The sequence below is a fragment of the Sprattus sprattus genome (assembly GCF_963457725.1).
Source record: "Sprattus sprattus genome assembly, chromosome: 19".
Lineage (NCBI taxonomy): Eukaryota > Metazoa > Chordata > Actinopteri > Clupeiformes > Clupeidae > Sprattus > Sprattus sprattus.
Genome location: NC_137917.1, coordinates 23,315,639 through 23,337,590, shown reverse-complemented (window position 1 = coordinate 23,337,590; position 21,952 = coordinate 23,315,639). Strand labels below are relative to the sequence as shown.

Below are 21,952 nucleotides of genomic sequence, written 5' to 3'. Positions count from 1 at the left end.
AATTACTCAAACGTTCTGTTTTCTGATTTAAAACAACACTATGTAACAATGTAAACTCCCTGCCGTGTTTTTATGAGCAACTACTTTCATTATTATATTGAACATTCATTTGGATGGTATATGGCCATGTGAAGAACGGATAAACAGACCTGTGTGTCCCAACAATATCGCCAAAAGAGGTCAGTTAGCGAGCTTTCATCGGTGCCGACCTGGCTATTGGTGATGTTTGAAAGGTTTTTGATTGTTATTTAGGTAGTCATGTCGCTGGTTGTAGACCAAAACTCCATAATGATGATTTGATTCACGCAAAGCTTTTGGACAACAGTTGTTAATAAAAAAGTTCTTTACCAACGCAGCACTTATTTTTATTTAGCCTTCACATATCTAAAGAAAAAAACTGTGCGTTTGATCGCCCTGCTCAGATAACATCATTGCACTATTAGAATTAAAATAGGTTCAATTTTCTGCCCGATGAACATCTCCAAAACTAAAAGCGAAGGGTTCAGTGTGCCACGGGACCAAGACTGTGTGAGAAATGTCCCTCAAAAGTGGGACAGCACTGCTCCATGGTTCACAGAGGGGGCCACAGAACTCATTGCCAGGGCACTGCCAACTTGGTGCCAAGATGAGCTCTGGGCGAAGGGCCAAGGTCAATCGGGGCAGTGGGCTCAGAATGGCATTGGTGGGTAAGGACACAGAGACCCAGTTAAAAGAATGGAGGAGGGCCCACATAAAGATGGCAGGCATGATCGAGCATCGGCATTTAGGTCAGAGAATAGAATACTGCACAGCTGATTTGAAGACTTTTGCATTTCTGGACCTAAAACCTCGGTCTGATATAGTGGAAGGTTGACCCTGCAGATCAAGATGTCTTGACAATATTTGAACATATCAACATTCAGAAAAATAGCATTTGTATCTGCCTTGAAGGTTTTATTGGTAGAATAGTTACTGAATGCTATTACATTGTTGCCTTGAGACAAGGCAACTGTTGTGTATTAGCTCATTCCTGTTGAGATACATTTTAGACGTTGTAAATCTAGCTCAACTGCACTACATAAAACTGCAAATGTGCATTAATAACTGAACAAGAATAGACACTTAAAAGACGAGACACGAGCAGACAAGGAACTCAAATGAAGTCTTGTTTTTTTTTTATTGTTGAATGCGTGAACTCACACGTACATTTGTTTTCCTTTTGCACTGTGCATGGCGGGAATGATGTTGTAGGGTATGGTTGTGTGGTTGCTAATGGAGAAACTGGTGATGAAGATGTTGCAGTTTAGTAGGTCTGCGAGGAACGACAGGGGTTTTGGGGTGTTCAATGAGTCGAACACAACCTTTCTCCACACCTGACGGCACTGCACTGGGGTTTCAGATGAGCTGATGGCAATGGGTGATCAAGAGGTGATCATCATTCAGAGCTATGACCCCTGTGGTGACCTCTCTCATGAGAGCATGAAACAGACAGATCACAAGACTGTTTAAGGAGACATGATCCGAGTCAGCCGCCCCGACCTACCCCTCGAACCGCTCCCCCTTACTGTGTTCGGCACAGTTTACAAAAGGCCCAAAAAAAAGAAAGACAAGACACAGAAAACGGTACAACATACAAAAATAAAATCGCATAAAACCATCCATCTTTATGTTTTTTGTTTGTTTTCTTGTTTTTTTTTTTTTTCCTTACATAACCCTTTTTTCTCTCTATACAAACATAACTGAATACATTAAGTCACTGGTCACAAAAAGTACACAGCAAAACAAAAAAAACAAAAAAAAAGCCACAAAGGAAAAAAAGGTAACCAATCCCGACAGAGGAGCAAATCCTTCTATCTTGACCCCCTTGGGTGAGTTCTACTCGTGGTAAAGGAGCCGTGATCTGGCGCGACGGGCCCCCAACAAGAGTACAGGTTCCAGAACTTTCCTGTCGGGGAGTAAGGAGCAGTGGTGTCTTGTGTTACACAGCGGCTGCGATCACACCTTCACCACCGCCATACCACTTTGACACAGGTCCGTCAGGAGCAGACTGGAAGGTCACGACCCCAGATCTGCCCCCCAAAACTCACTGAACTCGTTAAAAAGGAAGAAAACAAAAAAAAAACAAACAAAACAAAAAAAAATAAACATTGCGCTCTATATATATTTATATATATTGGTAATCACGTCTTCTCCTCAGGTTGTGTATATGCATGTGTATGTGTGTGCGTCTCTCTCCCTCTCGTTAGGTTATTAACCCTCGCATCTCCTCAGTCAAGACCTGGTTGGGTTCGGAACGTTTGAACCAGGGACACTTATATCTGAATGGCCTCCCCAAACCCTCTTCTTACTCCACTTCCGTGGGTGAGAGATGGACGAAGGATCAGCGTTTGTTTTCATCCGCTCTAAATAATTCATTTTGTTTATGTTTTTTAAATCCTTTCTCCAGTTCTCCCTATTCCTGTGCTCTGCCATATACACACACACACAGCAGTCTCAGAACTCCTGTCGTATATGCGCTCTCAACTGGTTCGACTTCATGTTTGCTTGTTGTCCCGGAGACGCAGATACAGACAGAGCAGTAGAGTGGATGAGGACAGAGAGAGAAAGGGACAGAGAGAGAGAGCGAGAGAGAGAAAAAGAGAGAGAGAGGGAGTGGATGTGTGATTCAGCCGAAATAGCCAACGCAGCAAGTTTCCCTCAGCCCATCTCTTTCCACTGGCGGTAGAACTCCACCACGTTCTTCATCTCCATGCCTGCTGCTGCCACTGCTGCCATGGCAGCCTGTTACCAGGCAACAACACACACAGACAGACACACACACACACACACACACACAAGAAAATGGATTAGTATTCACGAAATATAGTTAATTACCAAACATAACACACAGCTCTAACTCACAGTTACCTTGAACTTAGCACAGTCGTTAACATACATTGGACATAATATTGAACAGGGGTCAAACCTAATGGGGACCTAAACTACAGCCGTCCCTCTTAGTGGCAAGAGTTGTTTTACTACTTCCGGAAGTGCAAAACGTTGCCCGACGAAGTTCACAGATAACACACTACTGATGTCTAGTTCATTTTTGCACCAGCATCCTCATGCATTTATGTGAAGTTTGGATGCATCAGTAGGACAACCCCTACGGTGCCACAACCTCTACGATTTACTTGAAAAATATACAAATACAGTACCAGACAAAAGTTTGGACACACCTTTAATCTAAGACTTTTCTTTACTTTTATTATTTTCTACATAGTAGATGAAACTTTTTTTGTTTAGTACATCATCCCATATGTGTTCTTTGGTAACTTAAATGTCTTTTATTATTTTCTACATTGTAGAATTATACTTAAGTAATGAAAACACTACAAATTAAAGGTGTGTCAAAACTTTGGACTGGTACTGTATATATGATATAAAATCATCATATTGCACACCCTTTCGTGGGCAGGGTTGGAAAGAACCGGGTGTGTAAAACGCAAAAGGCAGCAGTGACCATTAGGCTACATGGATTTGAAACTGGACCAACCGAAATGCAATCTTTCGGTATTCCCATGCGGCCGTGCCAAGAAAGGATTTACCCTAGAAATAACAAGAAGTCACTATTGTGTGTTCACATGAATGGATGACATCCGTTTACTGCTGACTGCATATGATTGAGGTTGTTCAAATTACACTACCTCTTTCCAGGTGCTTGAGTCTTTTAAGAGGCGTATCCTTTTAAAACAAGTATTTCATTCATTTTTTTTATTTTCAGGCCTGCCAAGATATGTGGTGTGTGACATCTAAGACAGATTAATTGCATTAACCCATAACACAGATTTGCTCGTGCCTCCTTGCTAGTACAGAACCATGAAGGCATGATGTGGCACTTCTCTAATAAAGGGAACATTATATATTTTTTATTATAAATAAAAATTGGGCAGTGATGGCTTCTGATTTGCACATGCAAATGTTCTTTTTCAAAGAAGAATATGGTAACACGACTATATCCAACATTCACAGAATCTTTTATTTATCGGCTTTTATCGGAGTTTAAGACAACCGACCTGGGTGGAACAGGCTGCTTCCCGCCACCCTAACTGAGGTCCAGTGTCTGTCATCCACAGATGTATGCACACTTATATGACTGACACTGGGTTGTCATACTGATGCATTGAAATATAATCATTGATTATGACGCGCGCACACACACACACGCGCACACGCACACGCACACGCACACGCACACGCACACGCACACGCACACACACACGCACACACACACACACACACACACACACTCCTTTGATCGGGATATCTTTCTTTTGCCATCTCCAATGGTTACTGTTCCCCTGATCAAATACACAGAACTGCCACTGATTGCATGTAAAAATGTGTGTGTGTGTGAGAGAGAGAGAGAGATCTCGTACCTTCGTGGGTGCAGAGCGAGCAGACAGCTCGGAAATGGAGTGACCAGTAAGGATGGTCACCATGCCAACCGTCTCCTCGTCTCCATTGCTCTGCGATCCCGTCAGCTGACGGCAGCTGTCCACCATCTTGTACAGCTGCCTGGGATTTTAAAAAGACGAGTCAAATTCAACATTTGAATAAGACAACTAAAGAGGCTTGTTGGTGTGAGATTATTGTAAACAACTTAAAAACAATACTTCATGCTGGGAGTGTGCATCAGAATTTTGCAATGTAATGTTTTTGCCCAGCTATCGTGGGAGTCATATTCATAATTTCATAGCAAATAAATGAATGTTCTCACACACACACACACACACACACACACACACACACTCTCTCTATCTCAAGAGGACAGTGTCAGGGAGCAAAAGAAAAGCATCTGGCTCATAAGCAGCTTAGCTGCGGCTAAGATCCGCCATAACTGTCACTCGAAAATCCACAGATTGACTGACACCACCATCATGCACCTTCACAATATGCATACAGGGAAAAGTGCACCACATTTGGGTAATCCCCTTTTTTGAGCCATAAAGGCAATGTCCTACTACGAGTTTGTATACTCTGCCCGAGGTTGTTCACTAATCTGAATAGCCGGTTAACACCCCTAAGGTAAAATGGACTCATAGTGCATGAGTGAGGTACAGTGGGACTGCATGCCTGTGTGCACGCAAAGAAAAAACACAGACATTTGATTTAACATCAAGAAACTGAACCCCTAAAAGCTCCTGATATGTAGTGTGCCATCAGTGTATATGTAAAATGTGCATTCATCCTTGTAAGTCACTTTGGATAAAAGCGTCTGCTAAATGACTAAATAAATAAAGGAACGTGACGGGGGCAAAGCATTGTGGGTGTACAGGTCTCACCAGGCCTCGGGGTCCTGCCGCTTCAACTTGTCCCTCTCAAAACTCCTCCCCGACTCTTTCTGACAGCGGATGTACCTACGGGGGGGCGGAAGAATGGCAGGAGTGTTTCAGAGAGGGAGAATGACACAATTACCACACACTTCAAAAAACATTTCATATCGTAAAAAAGAAAATCCAAGCAGCACCACATTAGAGGACTCATGAAGTTTAGATGAACAGCCAGTGTAGTTTTGACAAACACTAAAAGACTGTTTAAGACTTTTACAGTCTTTGTCTTTCAACGGGGCGGTTTCATCGGACACAGGAAATGCAGGCATTCTAGAACACATCAATCTGTGTTTTACTGGGGCAGGATATATTTACTCTAGCTATCTGTGATTGAATATATTTGCCCAAGATATCACGGGCTCAAATGTTAGGCGTGGCGGTATGCTTCCGTGAAGGAGCACAATCTTGAGGAGGACAGAGCTGCAAACTTAAAGGGCTATAAAAGAAACTTTTGCTGTCCTTGTTCCACAACAATTCAACTCGAACGCGATCACATTATCTATCGGAATTTGGTATTATGAGGCAAGATTAGGCTTAAAAAAAAAAGATTTCTATGAAATGTATCTGTGATCCTGCAGCACCACTCTTGGAGATAGTACTACACTAAGCCAGCTCCAAGCTTCAGTCATACAGTCATACTGCAAAACATGCATGCTATTTGGGTCATTAAAGAGACCTCAGAGAGGTCACTTCCTCCTCCGCAGTAACACAGACACACTCCTCCAGACCAGTTATGTGGGAGGTCATCCAACAGTCACAGCTTTGAGATTTGCGCCACACCTATTCCCCTTGCGAAACTCCGATTCCAAGAAGCGGATTCCATCCCTCGCTCCGGCGTTCTCCTTTTTTAACGTGTCCAGCCCATCGATCACTGCACACAAAAAACACAAACCAAAACAATTCGCACTTCAAAACTTCAATTCGCACTTCAAAACTTAGAAGTGTGTTACATAATGCCAGCCAGACCAGTTACAAAATGCGCTCAAAACCAAACGATGTGGTGTCTGCTCTGGTGACCGCTCTGGTGACCGCTCTGGTGACCGCTCTGTTCTGGTGACTGGTCTGGTGACTGCACTGGTCTGGTGACTAGTGTTTTTTTGTTCTAGTGACTGTTCTGGTGATTGGTCTGGTGACTGCTCTGTTCTGGTGATTGGTCTGTTGACTGCTCTGTTCTGGTGACTGGTCTGGTGACTGGACTGGTGACTGGGTGCAGCTGAGCAAAGTGTACCTGTGCGGGGGATGATGATGATGAAGCAGCCGCTGGCGGCCAGCTGCCGGAGCAGGGGGAGGTGCTGGCACAGTGATGACGAGTCCGGCACCAGGTACGGAGACATGGACGACTGAGCCTTGGGATGCTGCAGGCTGCCCTCTAGCTGAGACACCTCCAACTGCAGCCACACACACGCACACACGCACACACACACACACACACACACACAGACAGACACAGAGAGAGATTGAGACAGGGAGAAGGGGGGACAGCCATGAAGAGGAGGTAATTATGGAGGGGGAAACAGAAAATGAGGACAAAAAAAAGAAGGAAAGAAAAGAGATGAAGCAGAGAGAGGAGAGAGTACCTGTAAACGCAGCTGAGCCATGTCTCTCATCAGGCGATTTCTGCGAGCCTCATCCTCTGCCTGTAGACAACACACACACACACACAAACACACACACACACATTAAGAAACACCTTCCCTTGTGGAGCATGTACAGTACATGGAACATTTAAGCCCGCCACTAGCTCAAGCCCAGCATATTCACTCATGACTACTAGAAATACAACCACGGTCTCAGGTCTCCCGTTAGACTGTCAGAGTTACGAGGATTATGCCAATTCAGGCCTGGCCACATTATGAACTCTGCTCAGAGCTTAGATTTACAGTAGTAGGCTACACACATTGATCTCAATGTAAAACCCACCTATCGATTGCCTTTCTCCCTCTTACGAAGGCAACATAATGCACGGGTTACGATGCCGTTATTTGATATAATTACACTCCTGTGGCAGAGCAATTACCCGAGTATGTTTACGGATGCCGTCCAGCACTCAATAGTTACAAGCAAAATCAACAAATACATTTAGGGAGGTCCAATCCTAACACTTTCCTGATACAGGAGACTAAATATTCAATGCAGTGGTTATGTTTAATCAGCAATACATTTCTTGCCATGTGCAATTTATGACAGGAGTTAAAAGTATGCAAGACACAAAGTGGATGTGTCCAACTACCAGAGTAGGAGCCACAGAAGACACAAGTTATGAGGAAGAGCCTCATCAGGGTGACTGTTTAGATTACTCGACCAATCGTACAGGCCTGTTGCCTTACCAGGGTGACTGGTTAGATTAGTCGACCAATCGGACAGGCCTGTAGCCTTACCATGCGAAACTGGGCCTTGGCCTGCTGGACCAGGTTGTCCTGTTCCGATTGGCTGATGCTGGTGAAGATGCCTGCCTCTGGGTTGAAGTGCAGCACGTTGCCTTGGAGACTGGTGAGGAAATGGCCGAAACTGCGGATGCAGCACAAGCGTACCATACTCTGGGAAGACGAGGCAGAGAACATGTGAGAGAGGGAAAGAATGAGAGGAAGAGAGAGGGACAGAGAGAGCAATTAAACCGTGTTCAGGAGAGGTTGAGGGGAGGGGCAGGGGGTTAAACAGAAGGTTTATTAGTGGTCTTGTGTGCTTGCTACAAAACGAGTGGAAGGGTGAGGGAAACTACTTTCGAAAGCTCATGAAAATAACCCTTGTTCGACTGACTGTCTGACCTGTGTACTTTTGAATCTCAGTCAAGTATTCTATTGCATTTGTTGCATTCCAGTATAGAGTGTTGTGTTTTGTGGGATTTATAAAGCACTTGAGTTACGAATCGTAAAATTATAAATAGTCTTGCAATGCTTTGCTGGGGAATATATCAAAGGTGTTTACAGTTCAAGCTGGTGATTAGGGACGTTCTAGTGGGGTGTCGGCTGAGCAGTTCTCCTTCACTTCATTAAGTGATAACAATGAATATGTGCTTTGGGGAAGGTGTTGCAGTGTGTGTGTGTGTGTGTGTGGTGTTGGGTTGTGTGTGTGTGCGGTGTTGGGTTGTGTGTGTGTGTGTGTGTGTGTGTGTGTGTGTGTGTGTGTGTGTGTGTGTGTTTCCTGTGGTTACCTCTTGCAGTGAGCTAAGAGATGGGCGGGTGTGTGTGTGTGTGTGTGTGTGTGTGTGTGTGTGTGTGTGTGTGTGTGTGTGGTTCCTGTGGTTACCTCTTGCAGTGGGCTAAGAGATGGGCGGGTGGCGCTGAAGTCCAGGCGCCTGTGTGCCAGGCTGAGGGCGGGCAGGTGGCGCAGGGCCAGGTCCTCGGGCAGCAGAAGAGTCTGCGCCAGCCCCGGCTGCTCACACTCGCCAAGCAGCATGCCAACCTCCGAGCTCACACCCAGCTCTGCACAGAAACACACACACATGTAATCTCATCACACAAACATCTCACACACACACACACACATCATATCATATCAATACACACACACATCATATCACGTACACAATACATACACACACACATGTAATCTCATCACACAAACATCTCACACACACACACATCATATCAATACATACACACACACATATAATCTACTCACACAAACATCTCACACATCATATCACGTACACAATACATACACACACACATATAGTCTCATCACACAAACATCTCACACACACACATCATATCAATACACACACACACATATAATCTACTCACACAAACGTCTCACACTCACACATCATATCACGTACACAATACACACACACACACATATAATCTCATCACATAAACATCTCACACATCATATCACATACCCAATACACACACACACACGCCAATAGAATTAATTTCAAAACACTGTTCATGACTTAAGAATGTATTAATCAAGTGCCTTGTATTAATAATTACACACACACACAACACACACCAGTCCAAAGGCACACACACACACACACACACACACCAGTCCAAAGGCACAAAAATAAACAGTCATTAGCTGAGATCAATAGCACCCCCTCTCAAGCATGGCCTCACTCGTGTCACCGTGATAGAGTCTGCAGCGGGGGCCAGACTGGCTATGGAAAACTATTCCATCTCAGCTGTAATAGAGAGTGCGTCTCCCACTGCCTTAAGTGGCTGCCTTGTGAGCGCCGGCCACAGTCATCGATCCAGACACACACACACACACACACACACACACACACACACACACACACACACACACACACACACACACACACACACACTCCAGTCAGGCTCACCTGCTTCCAGCATCTTGGCCCCGTCAGGCAGCAGATTGAGAAGCACAGAGAGGCGGTTCCACAGACTCTGAGAACTCTGGGTAAAGGGTGGGGTGGGGGGGTAAAAAGAACAGCACATAAGCTTATTTCAAGTGGATTTCTTTCTATTTAAATCCCTGAATGAATACAATGGGTGTTGTTTTAAAAGCTATGTTACCATTTTGAATAATACTGTTTGACTGACACTTTATGGCAAGGGGATAGGGTCTTTTGCGCAACTTGTTTCAATTCTGATACAGGCACTACGCAAAGCAAAGACTGAGGAGTGGAAAAACGCTTTTATAAAAAATAAATAAAAAACACTGGCCATTTTTTTTTTTCTTACCTGAGCACACATGAGAATGATGTCTGTGTTCGTCCTCAACCAGTCCACAATGACCTTCACCACTGGAATCAGCCCCTGATTGGTCAGAATCTGCAGCCTCTCCGAGAGGCTTTTCTCACTGTGGGCGGAGTGGTTGCTGTGTACACTGACCTCGGAGTCCGAGTCCACCTCTACAAGACAACACCGGGTGAATTAGAAGGCTGCACCTCCTCACGACTCTACCCTTCCCCATACACGACATCTCATGCAATAATCCACACAACTATCCGCATGTATGGTCTCTTCTAAACTGTGCCCTTGGTATTATGAACACCTGATTGAGTAAAAGGGCCACTAATTATTACATTATTTATCTCTAGGTGTCTAGAGAGTGGAGAGACCTGACTACAGAGAGAAAAACTTCCTGTGTCTACGCTGGTGTGGACTCCCAGAAAGGAAAAAGGAAAGAGGCATATCATTATCATTAGTGCTATTGGCTGTGCCAGGACCAATGTTGCTAGGGTTACGGTTAGACTTAAGGGTTAAAGTTCATTCTGTGCCAATGCTGGTGAGGACCCTCAGGAAGGAAAAGGAAAGAGGCGATTGTTCTTATTACCGTTATCATTCGTGCCATTGGCCGTGCCAGGGTTGCTAGGCACGTCTTCAGGAAGGACAGGGGGTTGGGGTGAGGGGGCGGAGTCGGGGGCGGAGTCAGGCGCAGGGCTGGGCGTGCTCTGCGGCCGGATGATGACGTTGCTGAAGGTGGGCGCCAGGCGGAAGTGGCGTTTGGCCTGGAAGAGCTGCGAGGACATGGCCTGCAGGTTGCTGCTGATGCTGAGGTCGCTGGAGAGCAACGGGCCGTTAGTGACCAGGGGGCTTCCAGAACCTTCCTCCCGCGACGGCTGCTGCTGCTGCTGCTGTTGTTGTGGTGGTTGTGGTTGTTGTTGTTGTTGTTGTTGTTGTTGCAGCTGGTCTTCGTCGTCAACATCCTCTTCCTCGTTTTCTCCCTCCTCGTGCGCTTCATGCCCGCTGCCGTCCTCGATGTCCTCCAAGTCGGAGCGCGACTCCTGGCTGTTCATGTCCGAGTCGGTCTCCACGTCGAAGGCCGTGCCGCCCTCCTCCTCCTCCTCTTCTTCCTCCTCCTCCTCCTCCTCGTCGGTGCCGCTCTCCCAGCTGGGCGCCCCCGTGAGAGGGGGTCTCCTGCCCTCCTTCCCCCCCAGGACGGGAGGGTTCACGGTCGCCCCCGACGACACCCCCAGAGGCCCGTCCACGCTCCGCCTGCCGCCGCCACCGCCACCGCCGTCCTCTTCATCATCCTCCTCCTCCTCGTCGCTCTGGAAACCCTCGCTCAGGTCGCTCTCGTCCTGCTTTCGGGCACAGCGGCGGCGCCGCATCATGGAGAGGCGCGAGAACTTCCTCTTCTGCTTTAGCTTGTCGACGCTGGCGCTGGCACCACCGCTGCAGGCCGCCCCGGGCTTCTGGGACGCGGCGTTCCTCCTGGGGCCGTCGCGCTGGGCTCCGCCCGCACTCTGGCCGTCCTCCCTGCTGCCTTTGCCCTCGTCTTCCTCATCATCCTCTTCCTCCTCCTCCTCGTCCTCTAGTGAGCCATTGTGGAGGACTCTCTCCTCAGCACCAGTGGTGATGGACACCTCTCTCAGGTCAGGGTCATCTGGAGAGGGGGAGAAATGAAAGCACAGATAGAATCAGGGGAACTGATGCTTGCTTAACTTCAAATGCTTCACTTTCAGAAAAAAATTAACACTTGGGGGGCACTGTGGCGTAAACTGTAGCCCCGACCACATTCAGGCTTGACCCCCATGGAGGACACGGGTTTGAATCCAGCCCGAGATGAGGAAAAATGAGAGCACAGATAGAATCAGGGGAACTGATGCTTGCTTAACTTCAAATGCTTCACTTTCGTAAAAAAAAAAAAAAATAAACTTGTTAAGTACCGTTACATTTCCAGACATGCACAAAAACAAACGAATGGCAGCGCTAGCAAGAATAAAGTCTGACAATGATATATAATTATTACAATTATTATGATAATTATATATTATATATTACAAACACATGGTCTCCTCCCCTTCGCCATACAACCTCTAGACAGAAATGAACATCTGCAGCTGTAGCAGCTGAGGCGGCTCTTGGCTCTTACCTGTGTTGTCCGTGCGCAGGGCGGGAACCTGGATCTCCCCCTCTTCTAGCTCTGCCTGCAGGCGGATGTTGACGTGGTTGACCAGGTGGGAGAAGAGAGCCAGGGTGAAGGCTATGGAGGCGCTGTACTGCTTGGACCCTGAGACACAGAGGACACGGAGCGTGTTAGTGCGGATTCTTCAAAGGCGAAAGAAAGGAACAGACAGAAAGGTAGAGAGAAAGAGAGAGAGAGAGAGAGAGAGAGAGAGACACTGAAGAAGATTGAAAGAAATGGGAAGACAGTTTAGAAGCTTGAGATGGGGAGCAGGGAGACAAAATGGGAGACAACAAAAATGGAAAGGAAAGCTGAAAAGGGGAGGTGAAAGACCAGTAAAAGGGACAAGCAGGGATGACACCACCTCCTCCTCCGCCCTCACCTCCTCTCTTGAGGTTGTGCACCACCATGAGGCAGGTGACCACCATCTTGAAGACGAGGGTGTCTGGCAGCACGGAGCAGCCGGTGTCGTGCTGCTCCTCCTCCTCCTCACCGGCCGACAGCACAGCGAGCGGAGGCGCCGGCAGGTAGAAGAGCACCAGGTTGAAGTCCTCCAGTACGGACTGGCAGAGCGCCGTCAGCTCCACCTCAATAATGCTGCACAGGACAACAGCGCACAACATTAACGTTTTTTATGAGAATATACTGCACATTCACTCAACGATAAATCACTACGTTTCTTATGTGAATATACTGTGCATTCACTCAATGACAAATCAGTTTACGTTTCTTATGTGAATATACTGCGCATTCACTCAATGATAAATCTATTTACGATTCTAATGTGAATATACTGTGCATTCACTCAACGATAAATCAGTTTACGTTTCTTATGTGAATATACTGTGCATTTACTGAACGATAAATCAATTTAAGTTTCTTCTGTGAATATACTGCGCATTCACTGAACGCTAAATCTATTTTCCTTTCTTATTTGATTATACTGCGCATTCACACAACGATAAATCAATTTTCCTTTCTTATGTGAATATACTGCGCAGTCACTCAATGATAAATCAATTTAAGTTTCTTATGTGAATATACAGCGCATTCACTCAACGATAAATCACTAAGTTTCTAATGTGAATATACTGCGCATTCACTCAACGATATATCAATTTAAGTTTCTTATGTGAATATACTGTGCATTCACTCAACGATAAATCAATTTACATTTCTTATGTGAATATACTGCGCATTCACTCAACGATAAATCAATTTACGTTTCTTATGTGAATATACTGTGCATTCACTCAACGATAAATCAATTTACATTTCTTATGTGAATATACTGAGCATTCACTCAACGATAAATCAATTTACGTTTCTTATGTGAATATACTGCGCATTCACTCAACGAGAAATCACTGTACGTTTCTTATGTGAATATACTGTGCATTCACTCAACGATGAATCAATTTACGTTTCTTGTGTGAATATACTGCGCATTCACAACAATAAATCACTGTACGTTTCTTATGTGAATATACTGTGCATTCACTCAACGATAAATCAGTTTACGTTTCTTATGTGAATATACTGTGCATTCACTCAACGATAAATCAGTTTACGTTTCTTATGTGAATATACTGTGCATTCACTCAACGATAAATCTATTTACGTTTCTTATGTGAATATACTGCGCATTCACTCAATGATGAATCAATTTACGTTTCTTAGGTGAATATACTGCGCATTCACTGAACGATAAATCAATTTTCCTTTATACTGCGCATTCACGCAACGATAAATCAATTTATGTTTCTTATTTGAATATACTGCACATTCACTCAACGATAAATCAATGTGGATCGAGTTTGCTAAGAAAGGTTGACGTTGCATTTAAGAAAGGGTGGTGTACCTGCTCTTGGGCTGCAGTAGACTCTGCAGGTACATGAAGCTCACCAGGAGTCTCTTGATGTCTTTGGACCTAGTGTGGCAGAACAAGACAAGGATGTCAGACTCGAAAACCCAATAGCAAACCTGGGGTCAGGTACGGATCGTTCTGTATCAAACAGATGGTACAAACATGGAATAAAGTCACAGAAGCGTTGGATTGAAAGATGAAATGTATGGGGTATGGAGGTTAAAGCTAGGCTTTAAAAGGTCATCTCAAATTTTACATTTGAGAGCATTTACAGTGTTTTACACATGCAGTCTCTCCCTGAAATTTTCCTGGACATTTCCGTCATGGGGTCATCTATGAATTGGAGCAGACATCGATATTCAGGGAAATCTTTACCCTCAAACACCCCCAACTGCCCAACTCAACACCTAGCATAACATTAAAGGGAAAATGCCTGTATGGAGGTGTTGTGAATGAAAGCAGTTACATTGCAGGGACAAGCAAGACGTTTTCATGTGTAGTGAGCGAACCAAACACAGGACGCCGCTGATGACTTATTTGATTCGCAACGTTTTTCCTATTAACAGTCCATGCGTGTTTACAGTTGGCCTTGCGGTTATGGATCTATCAACAATGGCGGCTGGAAACTGGACAGATTCCAAAATAAAGGGAGCTCCTCTCCTCCGTACTTTAGGTGAGATTGATAGGCAGCTGTCAGGAACCGTTAGAGATGCGGTAGTGTGCGACAGAATAACGATAATTCGAGGTGATAACAGTATAAGTTACATGTACATCCAGCCTTGTCATCATCATCTTCTGTTGAGATTTATGGCAGTTGCCATGCATAAAGTGTTGCATTAGCGCCATCTGCTGGACTGTTCCTTGCCCCATCTCTTCCAGCATTTCCATGTCGTGTGAAAAGGCACAAGAGAGAAATGTTCCTGAATGTGGCTGTATGTATGGATAGTGAAAATCATTAGCGGTGCCTGAAAGGTTATCCCAGTAATTATGTGTGAAAGTGGAGCTTGATACCCACACAACATAGTTCAAATGAGAATGTCTGTAAAGATGATTTCTAGCGCAACCAAGAGCACCCCCCATCCCCCCCCCCAAAGAGCACCCTGTCTCACTCACCTCTGCCTTGAGGGGGACAGCTTCTTCATCTCCTGTTTCTTCACCTGGTGGTACATCTTAGCTGCCTTGTCGAAGAGACGCTTCAGGTTCCCGTACGCTCCCTCGAAAGGAGTCTCCGACTGTATGCTACAAGACAGGGAGCATTCGAGTAGATCCGACCATTAAATTGGAATTCAACCCAAAGCGGCTTCATTTGCACGGAGCAACTCAGGGAAAACATCAGTGTCAAAACAGTAGTTTTACCAGGGTTTTTTTTTGCACAAAGAAATTCAGGACGAACCCCCTGAAACTGAACCTTGAATGAATTCTTCAAACAGCATTCTTCTACAGCAATGCAACATCAGACATTATTGACGACCTAGATCCCTTATTTCTACCCACTGAAAACTCTCTAACGGATAAAAGAAAATTCATTACTTTTTTCTGTTCTTATGTGATAAGCTCACACTGACAGGATGACCCCCTAAACTGAAAGGGCAAAAACTGTGTGTCATGCGTGTGACATAATGACATCAAGGGGGAGGAGTCCAGAAGAATTGTCATCTGCACATGCACTCATAGGACGCTAGAGTAAAGCTTTTGTGGGGAAGATGAGACATGTGGGCCAGTCAGTGAATTTGTGTCTTTTGAGCCAATCAGACCAACAGGAGTTCTGACATGTCTTGTGATGTCAAGCCACTTAACATTTGTTTGGTTCCAGCCCAACAGTCATCAGTGCTTGTTCTGGAAATATTTAAACTGTAATATTGTCATTGAGAAATGACAAAATATGTTTAAATATGATTTATGTTAAATATAGTGGAAAGGTAAGTGAGGATGGTAGGGATGGGTAGTATTGGAGAAAAGCAAAATGTGTGTGTGTGTGTGTGTGTGTGTGTGTGTGTGTGTGTGTGTGTGTGTGTGTGTATGATTGGTCAATTTATTAACTCCGTGGTCAATACTATGCAGTCAACCTGTGTAGAGATTGGATTAGTTGTGCGTGCTTTAAAAACATGGATACAGATTACATTTAAAAGATGGAAGTTACAGAATGCCTTCCTCAACACAATTTAAATGAAACGCCTGCCTTTTTGTTCACACACTTAAGTGAGGCAAAGGCCCGTCTTCGAAAGGCCCTTTCCTCCGTGTGCGTTTTATGAAATTACCAAATGAATGTGCTATAGTCATCAAAGTAGCTTTGGGTGATGCTTTTCTTTGTAGTGCGTAGGAACCTGCTGTGCGCATCTCTTTTAAATTAGGGCCCCATGAGGGTAGTGTAGAAGTTGTTCTTTCTAGGCACCAATGCATTTTGATTTTGAGGTTTTGGTGGAAGTGTCTACTCACCAGCGTAGGTAGTAGTATGTTGCTTCAACGTTGTAGTATTTACTACCCGCTAACGTGCCCAGCTGATTAAAAGGCATTCCTGAGACACAAAATGAAACTAAAGTGACCAGGATGACAAAAGTGTTTAAGGTACAGAAAGAACATAAAATGGCCTTACTGATTATAATCAATAATACATATCAGTGATTATACTTGGACATATCCTTGCACCAGGCCCCAACTCCAGAGCACATATGTAAAGTCACATCCAACAGCGTGTTTAATATACCAGGCCGGAACCCATCTGTATCTTTAAAACAATATAACATTTTCCAGAGACAAAAAATACTGAATGTTGAATTTAACATTTCTCTACTTGCTGGTACATTTTCCCAAAATGTAATTAGACACAATGATCCTCAACTGATGGTCTGCCTCTTGGCATGGACCCCAACCTAGCTTGCCCACCATGGCATCACCTGAGGGCTGTGTTTACGCCCCACTCACCGACATGTGGCGAGACGGACAGAGCCTGGTGGTAAAAACGTTCGGCCAGCTGTTCCGCTTCCACCCCGGCCAGTTCGTTCTGGTAGCGTGCTGCAAAAATTAAACAAAACCAGCCATTAGCACTCAAACAAGCACAACTTTACGGAGTTTTAAAACATGACACACCTGGGCCAATGACACCTGTAGGGCCGCTGTGTTGAAACTGACATTAATATCTTGTCCGATGACTGTATGCAAAGTAGCTTACACAGCTCACAGAAGGCTTATATTTAATTACTTTGTGTTAACCCTCTAATCACCATAGCGACCGCCGACGGCATGTTAGAATTTCACCATGGCGGGAAAATAAAGGAGTTCTCCATTTTCCGCAGTAATTTGCTGCAGTGTTCTAGAATTCTATTGGGGATAGAGGGTTAACTGATAACTGAACCACTGACTTCTGAAATGTCAAAGCCTTGGCTTACCAGCTCAATATGTAGGCCTATTCATATTTATTTCTACTAGTATGGTCACGAGAAGGGGAAGTCACTAGAAGTATGGTTTGTCACACTCACTCTCATTTTGGCACTTACCAAGGTCTCCCAGGTAAACCAGGCATCTGTGGCAGGCCATCTGAGCCCACTCCATCTCTTTGGGTGAGGCGGACACTGGCTTTTTTCGACCTGTGGTACAGCGCATAGGGCACGGGTCAAAGATCTGAAAACAGGTCTCACGGAATCTATATATGTCTAGACAGGCATTTTTTTAGTTAGTATTAGTCTACTAATAATGATTAATGAGTCACTAGAACACAAACGGGACCACAGAGTCTATTACTAAAGAGATGACAGACCTTCACAGTCCTCCTAACGTAATCATCTGCAGCATATTTAATTGACTAGGGGGACTCCTGGGTTAATCAGGATGTACATCACACCTAGTCTTGGTTCAAAAACACGTGACACGAGTGGCGCTCTCTAACCGATGAGGGGGTCGGTGACGTGCGTCCAGTCGATGCAGTCCTGCATCTCCAGCTGGTAGTGGGACTGGATGTAGAGCAGGAGGTGTTGGTAGAAGCCCACCCCTGCGATCAGGTGAGTCCTGTAGGCACACTCCAGTGCGCTGTGGCTGTGTATGTGCTGCAACACAAGACCAAGGTAAATCCATCTATCTATCTTGTGTCTTGAACCCTAGACAGTACATAGTGCTTGGCTGGTAAAGAACACAAGTACTAAAATGTGGAAATATTTGGAGGACAGTAAAACAAAACTAAAATGGGCTAAACAAAAAAAAGCTAGTACCAAATATGTAATGTTCAAGTCTCTGGGAAAGCTACAATTAATTTTCTCATTGAGACCGTGAACAAACCATGAACCATCAAAAAGGACTTAATTGGCATAAAACAGTGATATTATCACTGTAGGACTGAATTCCCACCAAAACAAACTCTACCCAAATTCAACTTTATCTTCAGAGACAACTTGAGGCTCTAAAACATGTTCATCGAAAATACAAACTTAAAACCTCCTGGATTTCTTTTCACTGGAGAAAGGCAGACAGTGTGAAATGAATGCATACCTTCTTGTTGGTCTTGATGACCTGGATGACCTCATAATAAACCTTCCTCCAAAGAAGCTCCTCAGCTTTGCGTCCATAGTCAACAGGATGAAGGAACATGAGCTTCACACACAACTCTCTTAACCTGTTTAAACACGCGCACACACACAAGAGGACATTTAGGAGGCATTACAAGCAACCAGGGTGCGATTTGTCCAAAAACCAGAGGGGGGGATGTTTTTTTTTTTTATCATGAAAATAAAACAAGCAATACACAGGCCTAATTCTCTTCATATACATGCATGATATATATCTATGATATGATAATCGCTGCTAGACGCTCAGTTCTTGTGCTCCCTCTCATTCACGTTGAAATACTGAAACCGAAACTGAAACTTTGAAACTGAAACGCAACTGTTTTGGACAGAACTCGCTAATTCAGGGAACAAAAAAAAAACCAGAGGGGGGGTAAATCCCCACCATCCCCCCCGGCAAATCGCACCCTGCAAGCAACCACATTTCATCTGACAAGCAGGAACCATTGGATACAATAGACAGTTTGCACCTTGATCTGAGTTGAAGCCATGAGACACACACATGTAACCCAGAAAAAAAAGTTATATTAAAGCCAAATTCACGCAACGACACGATGTTTACGGAAAAAAAACGCTCAGTCCGGCGTTTACAAATGCTCAGTGAGTGAGTGGGGCTTACTTGTTGCGAAGGCTGATGTTCTCTGGTTTGAAGACCTCTCTGTAGGATGATTTACTGCCGATGATGACATCCAACTTGTGCACAGACTCCACCACCGCCCTGACCAGCCAGGGAAGAACAGAATGGGTACACAGAAGTCAGTTCAATGGCATCAAGAACACTGTGACATTCAAAGAGAGATGCCATAGATAAATGCTGAGCAGTAAGGCGAGAGAGAGTTAGGGCTATGCTGGAGTACAGATCGCCATGGTCACCATCACCATGGTGATCTGTATTCTGTATGATGAATTGGTAAAAGTAGGGAGACCTTATGAATGGGAAAGTAGGGAAACCTTACTAAACCTTACTTTAAAAATAACTACAGTATGTGATGCTATGCAGACCGAATGGTAAATAAGATCTCCAGTAGGGAGAAGAACCATAATATGTCTTCCTCCGAGAATGGTGCCCTGTTCTTTTTAGCTCTCCACAGCTTTAGTGACCCTAAATTTCTGATAAATCAAATCCAATCATAGCGTTTAAAAGCGTCTTCAAACACACCTAGGTTTCCAATGTATATTTTTCCTTTTGATGCCCTATACTGCTTCATCACACGTCTGAAAAGAAATGCCTTTTCAATACAGTATTTCCAGTGGAATCTAATCTGAGATACAATTTGGCTACGCAAGCTCGGTCAGTAGGTTCAGATATGCTGCAGAGATCTTTCCCTAGCTTCGTTCTTATGATACCACAACATTCCATGTCACTGCTAATGTTGCCACAGGTTTACACAGTAGTCCTTTCAGTAAGAGGAAATACACAAAAGTGAATTTACCTTCCTGATGTACTAATCAGAGGTAACAGGTTTCAGATTGTTGTACATGACAACTAATCTGTCATACAACCCACAAATGCCTTTCAGCTGTGCCAGGAAAACAAGACATCCCATTTGCAAAAACTCCAACCTTGTCTTTACTTTTTAAAGTATTCCCTTAGGGATTTAAATTACATATTGGAATAATTATGCACATTGTAAGCTAAGCGCTGCTCACCTTGCCAAGAAATCTACTAGGCTATTATTTATACATCCTTCCGGCTAAAAGCAGAGTAAGTAGTGAAACTTGCCTACTCGTCCCATCAGAACAGCCCTGAAATAGGCAAATATTTAGCCTTCATTGGAATTAGCAGAATCAGCACAGCTGTTTCCATGAAAAGCTCAGGGGTAGTTTCTGCGGCCTTATTATATTTAACAACTAGCCTACACTGTGCAACTCACTCATACCAAGTTGGTGCTTCACAGAGATTTTTAAACAAAATACTTTGGTCCTCCTTCACCGTGTTGTGCCAGAAACATCATCTGCATTCTCTGCCTGTCATGACATCTCGGACTCACACCCAATCTCAATCGCCCAATGACTCTTGAGGCTATTATCTGTGAAACGCCTGGGCTTGCAGGTTAATGTCAGAATGGTATTAAAGTCCATAGTGTGGCCCAGTTTGTTCAATGAGCATAGATTAAAAAGATTTTGGGGAACCAATTTAGAAAGCCGTTTACACACCGTGGGCTTAACATACCATACAGAAAGGATTGTCTACAAAACACCTGAAGAGCATGACAGTTCGTTGGAGTAGGCCCACCAGCACGATACAGAACATTGTATGTGCTTAGCTAGGTATCATCAAAATTACGATGCAAATATGTAAACTACAGAAACTGCATTGCAGTCTGAACTGCACGTTGATATTTTCAAAAGAGATGTGTGACATTCACTTATGTCATGGACACTGTATAAATAAACCGCTTTAGTGTACGTCTAGGTCAGCCACTTAACGTTACCTACCCGACTGTGCATCACATAGCTAGCTACCTTATCTTCAAGATGCAGGATCAATCCCCTATCTTGTCTGATCAAGACACTATTGCTGGTGGTGTCCATGTTTTAGATAGCTCTGCGTAGCGGTTTCTATCACATTAACATATCGAGTATTGTTCTGTGAATGCTAGGAAGCTTGCTATCTCGCCTAGCAAAATATGCTAGCTAGCCAACCATACCGATTTTAGCTTGCTACTGGACATGCTTGTTGATTTACTGGCCCATCTTTTCATCAGTTCAACATATGCTAGGTCAATGGAAACATATCACCCTGTCTAGTTGGCATAAAACTGTATGTGTTTTTGTAGAAAATGTAAGTAATTGGTGGTAGCTGGTTAGCTATTACTTGTCAGCTTTGACAGGCTAGCGTTACTTGTGTCTGTCGGCCTCACTCACCTGTATAGCCGCTTGATATGAAGGACTTTAGCCTCTGGCTCGCCGTCTTGTACAGGTCCACTCATACTAGCGGAGATGTCAGGCTTCCAACCAGTCTTCTTGCCAGCTTGAGTCGGTCGTACTGTTTAAATGTTCACCTCTACCGAAGCAATGCAAATATAGCTAATATATTAGCTAACCGGGTAACATTAAGTGCAGCAGGTTTTGCCAGATTAGCTTGCTAGCTAGCAGGTGTCGTTCACTGGCTAATGCTAATCAGCTAGCTACCAGACTGGCTAGTTTCCCTCTCACTGGCCACTTAACCTGTGTCTTTCTTGTTCCTTGAATCCCTTGGCATATACCCCCTCTACCCATCCGTTCGGAGGCAGGGTAGGGGATAAGATGCCCAACTTGTTTAGTTTGTTGTAGGTCAGCTGTCACGCCCCAATGTGGTTCTTGTGTTGTTCCCCGTTCCAGGCATCGCTCCGAGAGCGGCCATTATTCCGCACAAA

The 21,952-nt window shown here is 44.5% G+C and overlaps 1 protein-coding gene across 1 annotated transcript; it reads right to left on the bottom strand.

Annotated features, from left to right (window-relative positions):
• Positions 1-1,196: 1,196 nt before the first annotated feature.
• smg5 (SMG5 nonsense mediated mRNA decay factor) lies at positions 1,197-21,952 on the bottom strand. The gene is made up of 22 exons (XM_080857896.1): positions 21,462-21,952; positions 19,213-19,311; positions 18,520-18,643; positions 17,924-18,080; positions 17,535-17,624; positions 16,963-17,052; positions 16,477-16,555; positions 15,154-15,279; positions 14,035-14,103; positions 12,556-12,770; positions 12,141-12,278; positions 10,599-11,651; positions 10,004-10,173; positions 9,640-9,715; positions 8,598-8,773; positions 7,730-7,888; positions 6,929-6,988; positions 6,580-6,739; positions 6,132-6,222; positions 5,304-5,378; positions 4,398-4,536; positions 1,197-2,760 (listed from the first exon to the last, which is right to left on the bottom strand). The coding sequence occupies exons 1-22, from the start codon at positions 21,524-21,526 to the stop codon at positions 2,677-2,679; spliced, it is 3,495 nt and encodes a 1,164-aa protein (XP_080714022.1). The 5' UTR covers positions 21,527-21,952; the 3' UTR covers positions 1,197-2,676.

What these genes read in the sequence shown, in the direction of transcription:
- smg5 (XM_080857896.1), bottom strand. Translation starts at nt 21,526, where the DNA reads ATGAGTGGACCTGTACAAGACGGCGAGCCAGAGGCTAAAGTCCTTCAT. An exon ending in GCACAACCTCAAGAGAGGAG is followed by an intron (nt 12,279 to 12,555) that starts GTGAGGGCGGAG and finishes TCTGTGTCTCAG; the next exon opens with GGTCCAAGCAGTACAGCGCC. An exon ending in CCAAGGCCCAGTTTCGCATG is followed by an intron (nt 6,989 to 7,729) that starts GTAAGGCTACAG and finishes TGTTGTCTACAG; the next exon opens with GCAGAGGATGAGGCTCGCAG.